The sequence below is a fragment of the Aplysia californica genome, unplaced genomic scaffold (genome assembly GCF_000002075.1).
Source record: "Aplysia californica isolate F4 #8 unplaced genomic scaffold, AplCal3.0 scaffold00053, whole genome shotgun sequence".
Taxonomy (NCBI): Eukaryota; Metazoa; Mollusca; class Gastropoda; order Aplysiida; family Aplysiidae; genus Aplysia; species Aplysia californica.
The window spans coordinates 700,376-716,152 of NW_004797323.1; the positions used below are offsets into that span (position 1 = coordinate 700,376).

At 40.9% G+C, this 15,777-nt stretch overlaps 2 protein-coding genes across 2 annotated transcripts in view; one reads left to right on the plus strand and one right to left on the minus strand.

Annotated features, from left to right (window-relative positions):
* Window positions 1-4,550: 4,550 nt before the first annotated feature.
* LOC101851790 (GPI mannosyltransferase 4) lies at window positions 4,551-11,694 on the minus strand. The gene is made up of 3 exons (XM_005092794.3): window positions 11,616-11,694; window positions 8,964-9,128; window positions 4,551-7,962 (listed from the first exon to the last, which is right to left on the minus strand). Exons 2-3 carry the CDS (start codon window positions 9,073-9,075, stop codon window positions 6,161-6,163), a joined length of 1,914 nt encoding a protein of 637 aa, XP_005092851.1. The 5' UTR covers window positions 9,076-9,128; window positions 11,616-11,694; the 3' UTR covers window positions 4,551-6,160.
* Window positions 11,695-12,044: 350 nt separating this feature from the next.
* Window positions 12,045-15,777, plus strand: part of LOC101859389 — a 62,318-nt gene continuing 58,585 nt past the window's right edge. Inside the window, exon 1 of the mRNA XM_035968353.1 lies at window positions 12,045-12,121. The gene's annotated coding sequence lies outside the window, so the exon portion shown is untranslated. The remainder of the gene's footprint in view (window positions 12,122-15,777) is intronic.

Consider the following 15,777-nt stretch of genomic DNA (forward strand, 5'->3'; position numbering starts at 1 on the left):
TATGCAGTTGCGAGCGCTGTAAAACCACTATTAAAATTATTTTTTTTTAAAGGATGCTCTTACTGTTGTCTTACTATCTGTCTCTCCTTCTTAGTTTTTGTATGTTTGCTTTTTATATATATATATATGATAGAACAAGAACTGAATCAAAGATTGCGTCCTCTTCTATTTGCACAAAAGAATCATAACGTTATAGGAGGCCCAGTAGCTCAACTAGTAGTGTGGTGCCTGCCAGTCACATGGAGGTCCAAAGCTTGATTTCTGTCAGTTTGTTTTTTTTTCCTCATGCTTTCCACACACACACATATACACACACACACACACCCAGGGCACTGAAATCTTCTCCGATAAGGAAAGGATGAAAAATTTTGTCGGTTTTTCATGAGGAAGATCCCATGACTGTTCTTAAGAGCGAAAAGAATGGGCCCTTTGGGCTACATTCTGGCAAAATTCAAAATTTTCCATCTCTATATATATTACATGTAAGAGTAGGCCCTACTGGGTGTCATGCAAGGGATGATTCTACGTTCTATGTAGATAAAACGACCATGTACAAAAAAATCACCCGCACTGTGAATGTAAAATGAAGATGGTACTGTCAGTCACTCCCTGAGTTCTTGCATGGGTATGCAAAAGAAGATGACAATGCAGATGCTTAACTTGAATTTAAATACCAGCATTTGAGTATGATACGTTATCCGGATGTTTCTTGTTCGTATTTATTCATCAGACAAGCAGCCAGTCATTTAGAAAATAAAGCGTTAACATAGTACATGATTCTGATACATGTAGGCACTATGTACTTGTAACAAACTGCCACTTGATAGCCTTTCCCTGTTATATTCTTGCTATTGCAAGTGTCCTTTTTTGGAATAGAGAATTGGGATGATCCTCTGCTTTGTTTTATTGGAGAAAAGTAATTAAAACTTTTTTAAAAGTTATGTGGAAACAAACTGTTGGGTACTTTCTTGTCCTGTGATACTATTCCATGGACTCCCAGTTTCTGTATGAGTCTATTTTATGGTTGCTTTTAAGGACAAGCGGGCTAACCCAGATTTCGGGCGTTTCCAGAAATCTTGATCTACACCAAAAGTGGGCATTGCCCTACCTATAGGAGAAGTTTTGTTTCATTGGTGTGCATATTTGTATGGTTACAGAGAAAACTATCCTTGTCTTCTGAAGAAACATGACAAGAGTCCAAAAACTTTCCCTTCGATTTTCTCAAAACAGCATTTTTTGGGATAGCACCCTTGTGCTTAAAATAAGTTAAAAGCGACCATATATTTGCATTGTCATGCCAGTGCTGGGAGTTTGAAGGGTGTCATTGATAGGTTCTACTTCTTTTCTGCCACTGTTGTTGAGCTTTAAGTTTAAGGCACTTGCAACACAACAAGGTCATATAAGTGCCGAAGATTAGAGGTGTTACAAGAGAGACGTACACAAAAAAAGAAGGAAGGGAAATAAGGACAACCATGTCTGATACGAAAGAAGGGACAACTTGGTGGGTTTAACACACCCTTCAGTCTTAACAAAACGTGAATCATTTTGAGGACTGATCATAGAGATTGTGACATGGTACATATATAATCATGAATGTGCACAACATTGGCCTGTTATGATTATGATATAATAAAATGAGAAACAAGTTTCAATTTTGTAATTTTATTATCAATTTCAATAACAAAAGTAACATGCATCAATATGAACAAACATTGTTCCATTGAATACTCAAGTATTGATTCTTAGACTGCCTAGTCTACCCCTAACTCTCACAATAATGAAAAAATCACTACACAACTTGGAACTAACTACACAGTAACATAATTAAAGCCTCTACATTTTTTTTATGACAAGTCTCATTCGCAACAAAATACCTGTTCCTATAACATTTTGCATGGGATTCTCGATTGGTAACACTTTCAGTTCTGCATCTCACATCTTCACACACACCCAGCATGTGTCTGGAAATTGGAAAGTGTTTCTGATACATTTTAAAAGAACAGATAAGAAAGCTGTTGATCATATGTGTTTGTCTCTAACTAAACAGAAGCACATTGATTTGATGCAATAATGACCCTTTAGTGGAGGGGGGAAAAGCAAGGTAGATCTAGTAGGTAGACAAAAACAGAAGAGGGATATAATAAAATTGCCCTGAATCTGAATAGTAACATACTAATACAGTAAAACCCTGATATCATGAACTTTCACAGGTTGGGACTAAAGAATGAGTGTTTGTGTGTTAGGCATATGTTATTTAAATTTAAAGGGAACTCGCATGACACAGAATGAAGAGGAGAAAAAAAAGGGATTTGAAATTGTTGTGGTAACAGGAATTTTGTGATGAGCAGCTTCATGTCTGCTATATCGCTGTTGTATCTGCCTAAACATACGATGACACGCTCCGCTCAAATGCAAATTTTTGTAATGACGACAGGCTTTAATTTTACCATAGATTATATTTTTTTATGCGTTACATCATGGTGACATCAGGTGCTCATCAAAATATAAATGTAGACTCTGCAGTAGACTAATATCGAAGGAACCTACTTCAACAATTGGCAATTTCTATCAATACTTTTGTTCTAGGCTCAACACATATTAAAGTCCACTATTAATCACATCCCTGAATGGATTTTACTGGAAAATACTGATCAAAGGCACATATTTTCAGTTTCCAAGTGGAAGTAACCAAACTGGTGGCTGTTTTCTCGCTTATTTCCTCTCTGGCACCAGGTGATCCCCACCTCTGGAATGGCAAAATATGGACTTCTGATCAAGATATTTTAAAAGGGTACTTTTTTCATCAAAAGGCTTTAAGAATTAAAATGATATGGAATAACTCTGTGTGCCCCCCAAAAATTATGAGCGCCCGATTCTACTGTGTTGTAACACATATAAAATAGATGTATAATGTGCAGCCACTTCTTCTAAATGCACACTTCAATCAATGAAACACCGCAACATGTATATTTTTGGAAGACAAATACTCCAGAATATTACATACAGTAGTATAACTATAACACGGATAGGTCAAACATAGAAGACTTGAAATCAAGCATCCGTCAAACTGGGCCTGCAGTACCGGTTTTTAAAAAAAATCTTTGTAAGATATCTCTGGAATTACGGATCCCCCCAACTACCTAAGCCAGTCACGACGAATTCGAGCTATCCTTGTTATACTGTAGTAGCTGATGGCATCCAGTAAAGACAATAGATGCCACACATTAGTATTAGTAGCAGCAACTCATGAACAAATCAGAAGAAATTTTCTCCTGCAAAATCAGTAGGCCTACATTCATTATTTTATCTATTCAGGTGAAGAACTCTTTACATGTAGAAGAAACATTCAACAATTCTATGAAACCAAAAAAACCCCCAAAAACCCCAGAAAGGTCGGCAAAACATTCGTCTCATGAGAAGGAAGTTAAGAGTTAAAGTGAGGTGAAGGTGTATAGTGTATGTAAGTTTTAGTTTTAGTAAGGTCATATAAGTGCCGAAGATTAGAGGCATTACAAGAAAGTAACAAACACAAAAAAGAAGGAGGGGAGATAGAGAATATAGACTTTTTATAGGAAAGAAGGAGCAAACCACACCAGAGCACCCGCCAACCACCCACAGAGTATGTAAAATGGCCACAATTTTCTCTGAAAAGCGAGAAGGGTTGTTTTGGTGGACCCAATACAATCACATCAGTAAGTACATCACAGCTTGTAGTTGGGGTTAAAGACGTGGTAATCTCAAGCTGATGTAGTTCTTCTAGCACTTTTCAGGAAAATAAGTAAAAATGGATGCGTTGATAAGCGGATTATCCTGTATAGGCTACCGTACCATGACCAAAGCAAAATGTACACCTAACTATATATGCCCAAACACACAAATAAGCCTAAGAAGTTCTAATTTATACTGTATTAGTTCATAATTTGTTCACTCACTAACAGCCTCAAAGGTTAGGTTTCCAATGTAACATTCACACAGCACACAAGAGAGTACATATTATATATAATTATAATGTACATTTTCTACAGTGAGATCAGCACTACCTACATCATGTATGGGGCAGGCCTACATATTCTTTCTTAGAATACTAAGAAGGCTTAGGGTAGGGCCAAAATATGTTTTTAATGTTTTGACAAAGGAAAAAGTACAGCAGTATGACCAAAAAACAAAAACAAAAGAAACTGAAGAAGTTTTATACCCCATCAACACTATTCAGATCATATAGGAGACAGGCTACAAAGGTATTTCAATCCTACCAGTCAGTACTGTGTCAGAAACAACAACCTGGGCTTGAGGAATAAAACATTTCAGAAAAAAGATGGAGATACTTGATTAACCCTATCCGTACGCCCTGGTGTCATTTTGTACCCCCGGGGTTGTATTCTGCACATTTTAGAATACTTTTTTTTGTACGAAGATCTCTTTGAAACTTTCAGTATTTCTCAAAAAATCATTTTGACAGACTGCTATGAAGAGAGTATGGATTGGATTAACGAGTAAATTTCCTCTTTGGAAGGTGGTGGCAGAGAGTTCCCCATGTTGTATGGATACAATGGTAAAACACGACATACGGATAGGGTTTTAATTCTCCTCTCACTGAAATCGAACTCACATCTTCTGTGTGTGCCACTAAGAGCCTGTTACACAATAGAAGATCAGATGATGGTGAGTATGGGATGTACAAAAATAAAAAACAAATATTGGACAAGAAACAGCTCAACTTTCCTCTGTGGAACTGATACAGAAATGAAAACATTTCCAAGAACTTGAAGAATGGATGTCAGAAGAAGTAAAAATACAAAAAAAGGATCTGTAAATTATAAAACATAAATGAGGACTCACATGAAAGAATGAACTTGCTCATATGTTCTCAAGCTGGAGAAAACCCAAAAAGGACTTCAAATTTTCAATTAAAAAACTTAAACACATTTTTTACTTTAAAATAAATTAAAAGGACATCTTTTCCTTATCAGTTAACCTATGATGACTTTGCAACACAAGCAAAAGGCCAGAGTTTGATCCCTGGGAGGAAAAACTTTTATCAAGTACATATATCTCAGTCTTTCTGCTGGGAAGTCGTATCCCTCTCGGCCTTTTCAACTTTCAGGCAGGGTCCAAGGCACACTTCCTAAATAATCTTGGGTTGATGTGGGCATAAAACTTCATGTACATTAAAAAAAAACAAATTCCAACCGTCTAGATTCAATATAATAGAACAAACAGCTTTGACAGTGTAATCGCCAGTTTTTCTGTAAGCTGCTCCTATCGTGTAGTAACACTGAGTAACAGTAGGTTATAAATGTTGAGGTGGTTCGTTGCAACTTTTGACTTTCAAACTTTCAATCATACCCTACCGTACTCTTTATCACTGCTCAACAAACCCACTTCAGATAACATGAGGAGAAAGGAAGACATTTATTTTTGATATTCAATCTCCACAAATTATGCACTTTCACATTGCCCCCATGGTATGTACAGGCGCTTAAACCATCGTATAAAAGTAGTTAAGAGCCGCATTCCCACCACTACTCGGTCGCTCATCGACATCCAGTTTGCAAGTGAACATCTAGTTCATCTAGCAAGAGATATGGAAATCCTGACCCATTTTCTTGGCTCATTTTATCCCCTCTGAGTGCATACAGCAAACATTTTCAAATTTGAGGAATACATCAAGCAAAAAGCTGACCGATAGACTTACTCACTCAGAATAGATGGTAAAACACGTGAAATCATGACTTTCCACAAAATTTGAACCCTATCCAGCACAGTGGTAGGCTGCCTAAGATAGATCCTCTATAACATGACTATACAAATAGGGAAAAATCTGAAAATTAAATTCTGATACCCATAGTATAATATAATAAGAGGGTCTATTTATACCCATAGCTGATAACAAACTATGCAATGATACTGATAAAGTGGGCAAGGGCAAAGAGCAGCATCCTCTTGAAGTTAATGGCTACCAGCTTGAGTTTTCCCAGAATAAGCTTTCCTGATATCAGTTTTTTTGGCTCGTCTTTTCCAGTAAGCTGCCATTGTTAAGTCTTCAAATTGTTCATGAAGATGTATCCCTCTCTACTAATAAAATAATACTAATATCATTGCTAAAAAAACATAGTAACACTGAAAACTAGTAAGGTTGATCTCTGTGGTTTTGCTTTGATCAAGAAATTCTCATGATATTGAGACAGAAGTCCATGAGGAACTCGTCAGGGCTCAGCCTCTTTGACCACCAGGCCCGGAACCTGGGAGGCGACTCCATGGACAGATGAGGGCAGATGCTCGTTGTGCTGATCTTGTACGGCGACAGATCGTCTAGAACTCTGGGGGTCACAGTGGACGGCAAAAAGACGTAGATCTGGCACTTGGTCTTGGAGCGGACACACTCAGACTTGGTGCTCTTGACCAGGCTAACCATTGAGTCGATGGGTGCTCCAGCCAGGTCATGGATTTTGATATTCATGTTCTGAGGCTTGACCAGCAGAAGATGGCGTGGGGGTGGGTACGTCTTGTAGAATATGGCATGATGTTGACTCGTGGTTACAGGAGAGGAAGACAGCTTCTGCTGGTAAATAGAAAGTGCTGGAACAAGTGCAGCTTGGTGAATGTAGCCGTAAACCAAAACTAGAAAAATATTGAAAAACGCCCACAAGGCAAAGAAAGAAAGTTTGGCGGGAGCCATCGCCGAGACAGTTTTCGCCCCTAACACAACTAAAACTGGCAACAAGGGGATGAGAAATCTGGGTTCCTGGTGGGGAAACACAGACAGTGCAAGAACAGGAAGCATCATCATGGAAGTAAGCCACAGGCTATCATAGAATCCATTATTCTTGTCACTTTGCCTGGTAAGACATCGCAGAATGGACAGCACTGACGTTATCACTATTGGCACGTACAAAGGCCCGGTCAAAAGAGGAAGGTTTCCAACAATATGGGTGTAACGAGGGTGAAGACCGTGCTGTGCCAGATTCTCTGTCCTCAGGTTATACTGGATAAAGTTCCAAGGGGTGACAATCATGGCAGAAGTCATGTCCTTCACACTAGATGACATGGCGGTAAAAGATATGCTGCCGTCAAAGAGCCCGTGGAGAGAGTGGGAAACGATGTTCACAGAGTCGGGGTTGAAATACAAGGTATCTGCAACAACAAAACCACAGAACACCACAAGTGCCCCGACACTCATAAAGAAACACGGACCTAACAAACGGAAAATACTTCTCTCCCTGAAGGAGTTAGCTTTCAAACTGTAGAGCCACAGCAAAACAGGTACAGCTACAAATACAGGAAATGTGGGTCTGTTGAAGAAGCCTGCCGTTATAAATGCTCCTAAAAGGTAGGCTCTCAGCTTTGAGGCCCCAGCAGAACATCTCTTGGCGTCTGAAGAACGACCAGACTGAGGTAATAACTTCGCTTGCCTTTCATTCTCTCTTTCTTTTCGTTTCTTCTCTTTTCCATCTTTTTTAACATCTTTTCTACTGTCAGCACTTTTCTCATCCTGGTCTGTCTTGGGACTTTCTCCTTTACCGCTATCGTCTTTAGCAGGTTGTGGCTCTGTATTTACAGGCAGAGGGAGGGAACTCTTCACAGCTGGAGAAGACAAAACAAGCAGTAGCACAACGGCCAGAAGGACGGCCTCCACTGTGTTGGAGAAGGTTCTGGTGAAGTACGCCCACGTCACATAAGAGCTACACCACAGCACCGTGCTCAAATACTCCTCAGCCCCAAAAACCAGAGCCAAACGGCTTGTGGCCAGATATCCAAACACGCTGAGAAAAGCAAGAGGCAGCCTTGTTGCCATGACTACCTTTACAGCTGAGATTTGAAGGCCGTGAATGCCCGTTGAGTTCATCCACCTGAGCAGTGATATGGATGGCCCTGCCACCAGGTATGGGAAAACAATACTGCGCACAGGTGTAGACGGCTCAAACTCCCAAGCACGGAAGTGCTCAACTCCTAGCATGTCCCCTAAAAAAAAAGAAGAAAGAATTAAAAATATTATGTACAATATTCAAACAAACAATAATTTGGGGGACAAATCAAAAAGCTACAATCCAGCACCTCCCACCCATCTTATTCCCTGCCTCCCAAATTCTTCGAGTCTCTAGAATTAAAAATCAACATGATGTTTTTGCTTGATTCTACTTTGATAATGCATTCTATTTTTGTAAAAATTAATGGTGTGCTGCATACCAGGCTTTTTTCTCTCGCATACTCTCTTCTTTTGCATATTTTGCCCATTTCTTTTTCACAAATTTTTTGAAGTCGTGATTTGAGTCACCCAGGGTAACGTATGTTGTCTGAATGATAGTTCTGTCTAAATTCTTGTGAAAGTGAAGAATACTCTAGTAGTGTTTGACAATACCATAGACAGTTTTACTTCATATTGAATTTTTTTTTTTAATTTAAAAAACTGTACACAGCATTTCTGGTACGAGTAAATTCCAACTCTCCATTTCCAAAAATAATTTAAAACATTGGTACATAACGTTATGGCAACTCACTTGCCCCACAGAGAGCAGAGACCCTGTATGACATGTGCATATCACATCAAGTCAGTTCTAAGCAGAGAGGGCTAAAGTTTACTTTCAATACTTTCTTGAGCCATTAGCAAAACATCAGAGCAACACAAAAAACAGCTTAAATAATGACAAACTCAAACCACATGATGCCATCACCACAGTAAGTTCACATTATTCATTATTTATACATCATGATGTCTGACAGTCCACAATAATTGATACCTGAAGTCAGTGAAAACACTACAGACAGCACAAAAAAGACTGTTCCAGCGCACAGGGCAGACAAATAAAAACAAACCTGGTTGTAGCATTTATAATTTATATATTATATCTCAACAGAATTCACATGAATACCATTACCAATGCCTGTAGATAAAGAGTGAGAGAGACTACACAGAAAAGAGTGCAATTATTTCTGCTTAATTAAGTTTTTAAATCATTACTTGCCTGCTACAATCTCGGAGGACTGGAAAAACTCATCTGGATGGATGTAACCCGGCTGAGGGAACAGTACTGTAATGAAGTTGACACACAGCAAAATGGTCGCCAACTTGTTCATTTTGACTCCAAGAAATTCGACAGCAAAAGCAGAATTTGATACAAGTGAGTAATCTGCGGAAAAATATAACCACATTTATTTAAAATTATTGAAGAAAACAGGGAAGTAAAATAAAAGCAAAATAGGGAGACAACTGATTCCCTCTTAAACAAACCCTTCTGCTCCTAAAAAACAACAACAAGAACACTATTTTGTGAAGTTAAAGCAGTCAAAGTCAAAGTCAATCATTGCCAATTTCAGACGGAAACCTACAAGCTGACCAGTGTGACTTCCTAACCCAATTAAGTGCACACGCGAGCATACAACATCCCATTCTAGGAACGAAGTTGTCTCACAGACATTACCAATATATGATGTGCATTAACTCTTTAAACCCCATCGGATGCTGGGAGCGTCGGCGGTAATAACCCTGTTCTCCATCAGACGCTGGGAGCGTCAGCGGTAATAACCCTGTTCCCCATCAGACGCTGGGAGCGTCGGCGGTAATAACCCTGTTCCCCATCAGACGCTGGGAGCGTCGGCGGTAATAACCCTGTTCTCCATCAGACGCTCCCAGCGTCCAATACCAGGGACAACTATTTCGTTTCATTTAGTGCTAGTTCTTGCTTGTTTTTGGAACTATTCCCGAACCAAGTTTATTTGTAACGATCAAGCCTTTGTTTCTGCCATTTAGAACTTATCTTAGAGGCAAGTTTTTGGGGTTATAATGAGACATAGTGGACCAGGTTTAGGTGACAGTAGTAAAAAAACTCTGGGAAACGGTGGAAATAACTCAGGGTCTAAAGAATTACAGTGGAATCCACTTGTAACGAGTCATGAAATAACGAAAAGTCTGTTAAATTGTAAATAAAATACTGCTATAGTGCAATCAGAAAAACATGCCAGTCGGTTATAGCAGACTATTGCTGCTGCTGCGCACAGCGCATAAGGCCATTTATTCATGCAAAACCTCGCCAGTTGTTGGTGATCTTGCAAAACAAAGAATGGGAGAGCCCATGTGTGCCAACAATGAAGGCGGAGCCAATGAGTGGGGAGGATGTGGTATGCACAGACAAGCAGAACGCATCGCGTGATAGGCCAGCCTAGTCTAGATTATCTAGGCCTAGCATGCCTCTCACGTCTCCAATGCGGGGATGGAGAGGCCATAGTGCTGTGATGTATGGAGCCAATGTATGATGTGTGCAAGCAGATGGAATAATGCATAACAGGGTGCGGTGGGGTGGGGGACAACACAGTGGGCGAGTTAGCCTAAAGAACTTTATTTTTGATTGCTAACGCCGAGCTGTCAACATCGCTAGCGCTAGAGAAAGAAACCTTTCGATTTTTGATCGAGTGACCTAGAGATCATGTTGCACCAAATCATCATCAGGGGAGATAACAAAAAAGAAACAAACAGAAAACCAGACTCATAGATTCGGCCTACTGTCCCTTGAATTTATTACCGGATCCCTTTTACGAGAATCCAGCTATAACGGATGTTTTGCACACTTTCTTTTCCCTAACAGTTGCAGTGGAGAAAACAATCTCTGCCAAACAATATGATGCGCAATACGATATAATATATATATGACAAACAAGATGTTTTGTTAGAAATTACGGACTTAGAGTTAACTCTTTAAAAGCCCTGACCTTTTTCTACCGTTTCTCAGAGTCTTTTCTATAGCCACCTAAACCTAGTGCACTAGCCTATGTCTCATTATCCAAAAGCTTGCCTCCAAGTTCTAAATGGCGGGAACAAAGGCTTCTAGTCAAATACTAAAAACTTGGTTTGGGAATAGTTTTTGAAAAACAAGCTAAAACTAGCTAAATAAAATGAAACAGTTGTCACTAGATCTAGATCTAGTACTGGACGCCCCCAGTGTTCAATGGGGAACACGGTTATTACCGCCGGACGCTATTAGCGTCTGATGGGGTTCAAAGAGTAGTCAGTATCGATATCCATACTCTTGGGGCAAAAAACGGAGAACGCCAGCTCGGAAGGACTTCCGTAACGAGCGACCCCCCCATCAAACACAATAAAGAAGAGGCCTAGACCTAACCCTACCCCTAACCCTACCGCCCCTACCCCAAGCCCTCAATTCTGCTCTGTCTCATAGTGGTCGCTCGTTATGGAAGTCCTCCCGCCAGCTCATTCTTATAAAACAAAAATAGAATTAAAAGTCAAGTTCAAGTGTGTCTGGGCCTGGGCGTGAGTAGGCTAGGCCCTTACATCCAGGCTAGTCAGTTCAGTGTAGTCTAAATCAGAAGGGCGATTTTGTAGTTTCGTTCGTTAAAGTTTAAACCCCTGAATTTTATCCTAATTTGATGTTTTGCAGGGGATGCATCCCTGCCCTTTGTGTAGCCAATTTCAAATAATATTGGTCATCAAGACTTCTGGATTTCTTCTTTGGATGTAAACAAATGGATCATGGACTTTAACGAACGGAACTACAAGATCACCGTCAGCAGTAGTAGTAAGTAGTAGATGGTGCAGACTGCATAAAATTGGCATGGTGTTGTAAGCCTAGTGAGTGTAGTAAGCTGCATGTTTACATTTTTACCTCTATAGTCTATACTGGACTATACTTGACTTAATAAGAAACTGCGCTTTTAGTCAGGATCCATTCACTTTGCTAGACTTTCCTTCCTGTCTTCACACAACGGCTCAAAATCACAGTTCAGACAGCAAAGTCTGTGACCAAGGCCAGGAGTAGGCTACTGCTAGATTAGATCTGCTGAAGTGTGCAAGTGAGTAGAGCGGAGAGCGAGGAAAAATAAAATGAGAGTGAGTAGGCAAGGCCAAGTAAGAGACTGCTCAGACTGGCCTGAACCAAACCTCTTTGGCCTGAATGAAAAAAAAGGACTTTTCCCCAAACTGGTAAAACTGCATTATAGATCTAAAGACTAGATCTAGCCAAACGTTCGTGGTTTCTTTCGGATCTTCATGAACCTGACTTTTTAGTTTTTAATTTGCTCTCCTCAAATTGAGTGCGAGATGTGTGACAAGAAAACGAAAACAATTGAAAACATGGCTTGGCGGGTTTTGTGATTGTCGTTTCTATGCAAAGTAAGTTTATATTTTCTCGAGCAGAGACAGAATGCCTTCAGTTTTCGTTTCATGATGTATGAAGAAGTTTACACATGCAATATTCTCCTCATTTAAATTTTAAACTTTGACTCTGGGTCGATTAAAAGCTTGTCAAAACACTTTCAAAAGTTCACTTTTTTGTGATATGGGTGTGTGAGAACCGAACTCAAAATAACAAACATATGATCATACGTGAAAAAATATCGACTGCTGTACTGTTGACGTTTTACATTTAATTTGGTAAGCTATTAGCCTAAATCTAGCTGTGATTGGTGATCTGTTCTTAAACTTAAACTGTCCTTCTTTATTACAAAATAATGCATTCAAACCAAAATGAAGCTACAGCACATCTCTGTGATTGGCCCAAAATAGATGACATTGGCCTCCTATATCCGCCATCTCTTTTTGTCGTCTTCTGGGGCTTCCCTCGCCAGTTGACAAGATCTCACTAGAGACAATGTACGTTAACATACATTGTCTCTGATCTCATGTGGCAGGCCCACTTTGTGTGTGTGGGTGTGCGTGCACACGCTTCACAATCACGGTGGAAAGTGGCTATTCTCACCCGCCCGGAAGTTCTCGCAAAATCAACTCCTCCCCTCTTCTCTCTCTCTCTCTCTGTCTCTTTCTGAATACTGTCTATCGGTGTGGACGATCAAATTGACCAAAACAAAGTTTAAAAATGATGTTAAAACACAAAAGTAAATAAATTTGGTTGTCTACAAAGATGCTACGGCTATTTAACTAACGAAGTGGCTAGCCGTACTTAAGTACGGCTAGACTGCCAGTCTAGCCGTACTTAGATCTAGGTTTGGCCCAATCGACTCAATCCTGTTAAGTACACAGGTCTCATGAGATCTAGATCTAGAGTTATTATATTCAGGTTCAAATACATGCAAGTCAGTAAGGCACCTTTTGGTTTTGTCTGAAATACAAATACTTTAGGCATTGCAAACTAAAATTTTCATTTACAATTCAGCCATCATTCAATATTAAGTACGGCTAGACTGACAGTCTAGCCGTCCTTAAGTACGGCTAGCCTGGCTGTCTACCCGTACTTAAGTACGGCTAGACAAGAAGTCTAGCCGTACTTAAGTACGGCTAGACTGCCAGTCTAGCCGTACTTATCTTAGGCCCTATTTACATTAGAAAACAGGAGGTTTAAAATACATGCACTGTCATTAAGGAACCTGGTTTTGTCTCAAATACAAATACTTTAGGTACTGCACACTAAAAATGTATATTTACAATTCAGTAGGCCTATTTTTTGTAAATGGTCAGTCTAGCCATCATATTAAGAATAAGTACGGCTAGACTGGCAGTCTAGCCGTCATTAAGTACGGCTAGCCTCTTCCTTTAACTAACTTTTCGATTCGAGCCGAACTACGCGGGTCGCCATTTTGTTTTGCCCGGAAATTCTCGCGCTACTCCTCTCTCTCTTTCTCTCTCTCTCTCCACTGCCCACAGACAAAATTGTACGCTTTTAGTAGGCTACAGTTGTAATGGAACGTTTGTTCACGGCACAGAATTCTACAATTTTTCTGTTTTCACAGTGTAGAATTCTGTGGTTTAGGGTGAACGCAAAATTTGGTGAACGCGCACCGGGTGAGAATAGCCACAAGACTCGCCTGCACTATTCTCACTCCGGGTGAGAATAGAGGTGGCCATCACGGCGTCACTTTTCGAGTTTTCGCCCGATTCTGTTACCTTCAGTTAGCGTGACTCAGCAGCCCGCCGGAGCTCCTCGGCTCGGGGTCACGGAGTTAATGAGCCCTGAAGCGACTTTGCCGGTGTCGGTTAGGTAGTTTGCATTTTTGACTATAATTAAAACGATATTATATATTTAGGCTAACTTCTTCCCCATCCCACACACAGTACAGCAAACCTTGGCATTACGCGCGGATGTACTAAAAGCTCAATGATTTGAGATTTATTCTGCATTAGAATGGTTAATTTCTGTGCCTTAGTTTTTGTTCTAGACAAGTGTTTGTAGAGTACCCAATTTGTAGGGCTGGATTCTGCTCGGTTAATGGAAGGCTTTTAACTTTTAAATCAGCGGACGTCTTGCGCTAGAGGCTTGCGAGCAGGCTTGTGGTTTGATTTGCCTCCCGCTTGCTACCGGAGGAAACTTCCGGTGAGTTGTGACTCGCGAACAGTCCTACTGTACTGTGTCGTGACGTCGCGAACTCTCGTGGCAGTGGGCTCAGTACATATTACAGAAGATTCTCTGGTTATTTGCGTTGAGAGACTTGCACCAAAAGTGCAAGATCGGTTGGGTTTTTTTTTCATAGTTCGGTTGTAAAAAACAAAAAGCTCTATTCAATGCACTTAAAAATTAATATTGGATCGGCTATTCTTATGATGTTAAGGCCTGTTTATTTTTAATGTGCACGAGCCAAGCGCTTCATCGTCGCACGCAAAAGACTTCAGTTCGATTCCCGTATGGGGAGAAATTTTTACTGAGAACTAGGGCTGGATCCTGCTCGTCAAATTTGAGAGTGGCGATTCGCGATTCAGTCGGCTTCAATGAATCGCGAGTACGCGAGCGCTCGTGGAGCTGTGGCGGAACGCTGACTGAAACAGAACAGTGTCATATCAACGCCTCTTGGCGAGCGCGAGTCCCACTCTTGCTGTTCCGCCATCCTCTCCGCCCCACACCCTTTGTTGCGCTGCTCTATCAACTGACGTCAATTAGTGACCCCCATAAATCCCCCCCCCCCCAACCCCACCATTCCCTAAAACAATGGCTCCATAAAATTCCTTCTGTCTATTGGTTGGACCCCGTTCATTTTGTTTTAATAGGGGGGTTGGACTATACCATCTTTTGTAAAATAAGGGGAGCCATACCAAGTGTTCCGTTCCGTTCTTGCGCTCGTGACTCGACTCAGCAGTAGGTTAAACAAGCCACAAGGTGGTGACAGCGACAGGGGAGTGAATCGGGAATCGTTTGGCGATACTGTTCCGTGTTCCACTGAAGTGAATCGGGAATCGCGTTCCGCAGGAAAGAGTGACGATTCAGTTCCGTTCTCGCGCTCGTGACCCAGCCCTACTGAGAACCTCCGTCTTTCTGCTGGGGCGTTGTTCCCTTTCAGCCCAGGTTGGCCCTGACATTGGGTTGAAGTAGGCCTAGCCTGTCTCCTAAATGTTCTGTATTATGTCACTGTGAGTGTAACACATCTACAAAATAGGTTACATACATACGATACAAAAGCCAATCACAACGACCCCTGGAGTTTTCCATTTTAGGGTAATCTAAGTCAACTTATTCTTATTACTACCAGAAACCTAGGTCTCTGTTACTGCAATACCACGCTCCCTCTCACTTATCCATTCGCTTAGAAGCTGATCAACGGCGGGAAGTTAAAAATAACTTCAGCTCTCTACGCCTTGCACCAAAACAAGCCCAGCCTCTCCCTTCCTCCACGGTTCAAAGTTCACACAGCGAACAGTACTGTCTTGCTGTTTGAACACATCGGACTGTCTTGTCGCCATCAAGACGGTCCTACGCCATCGAGCCCGTGCCGCTCGTTCGGTGTATCGAGACAGTAGGCCTACAAGTCAGCAGGTCAGGTTTGGAGCTTGTCCTGGGGCAAATCTCTAGGCCTAGCGCAAATCAGTACTGTGTGAATTGTGGG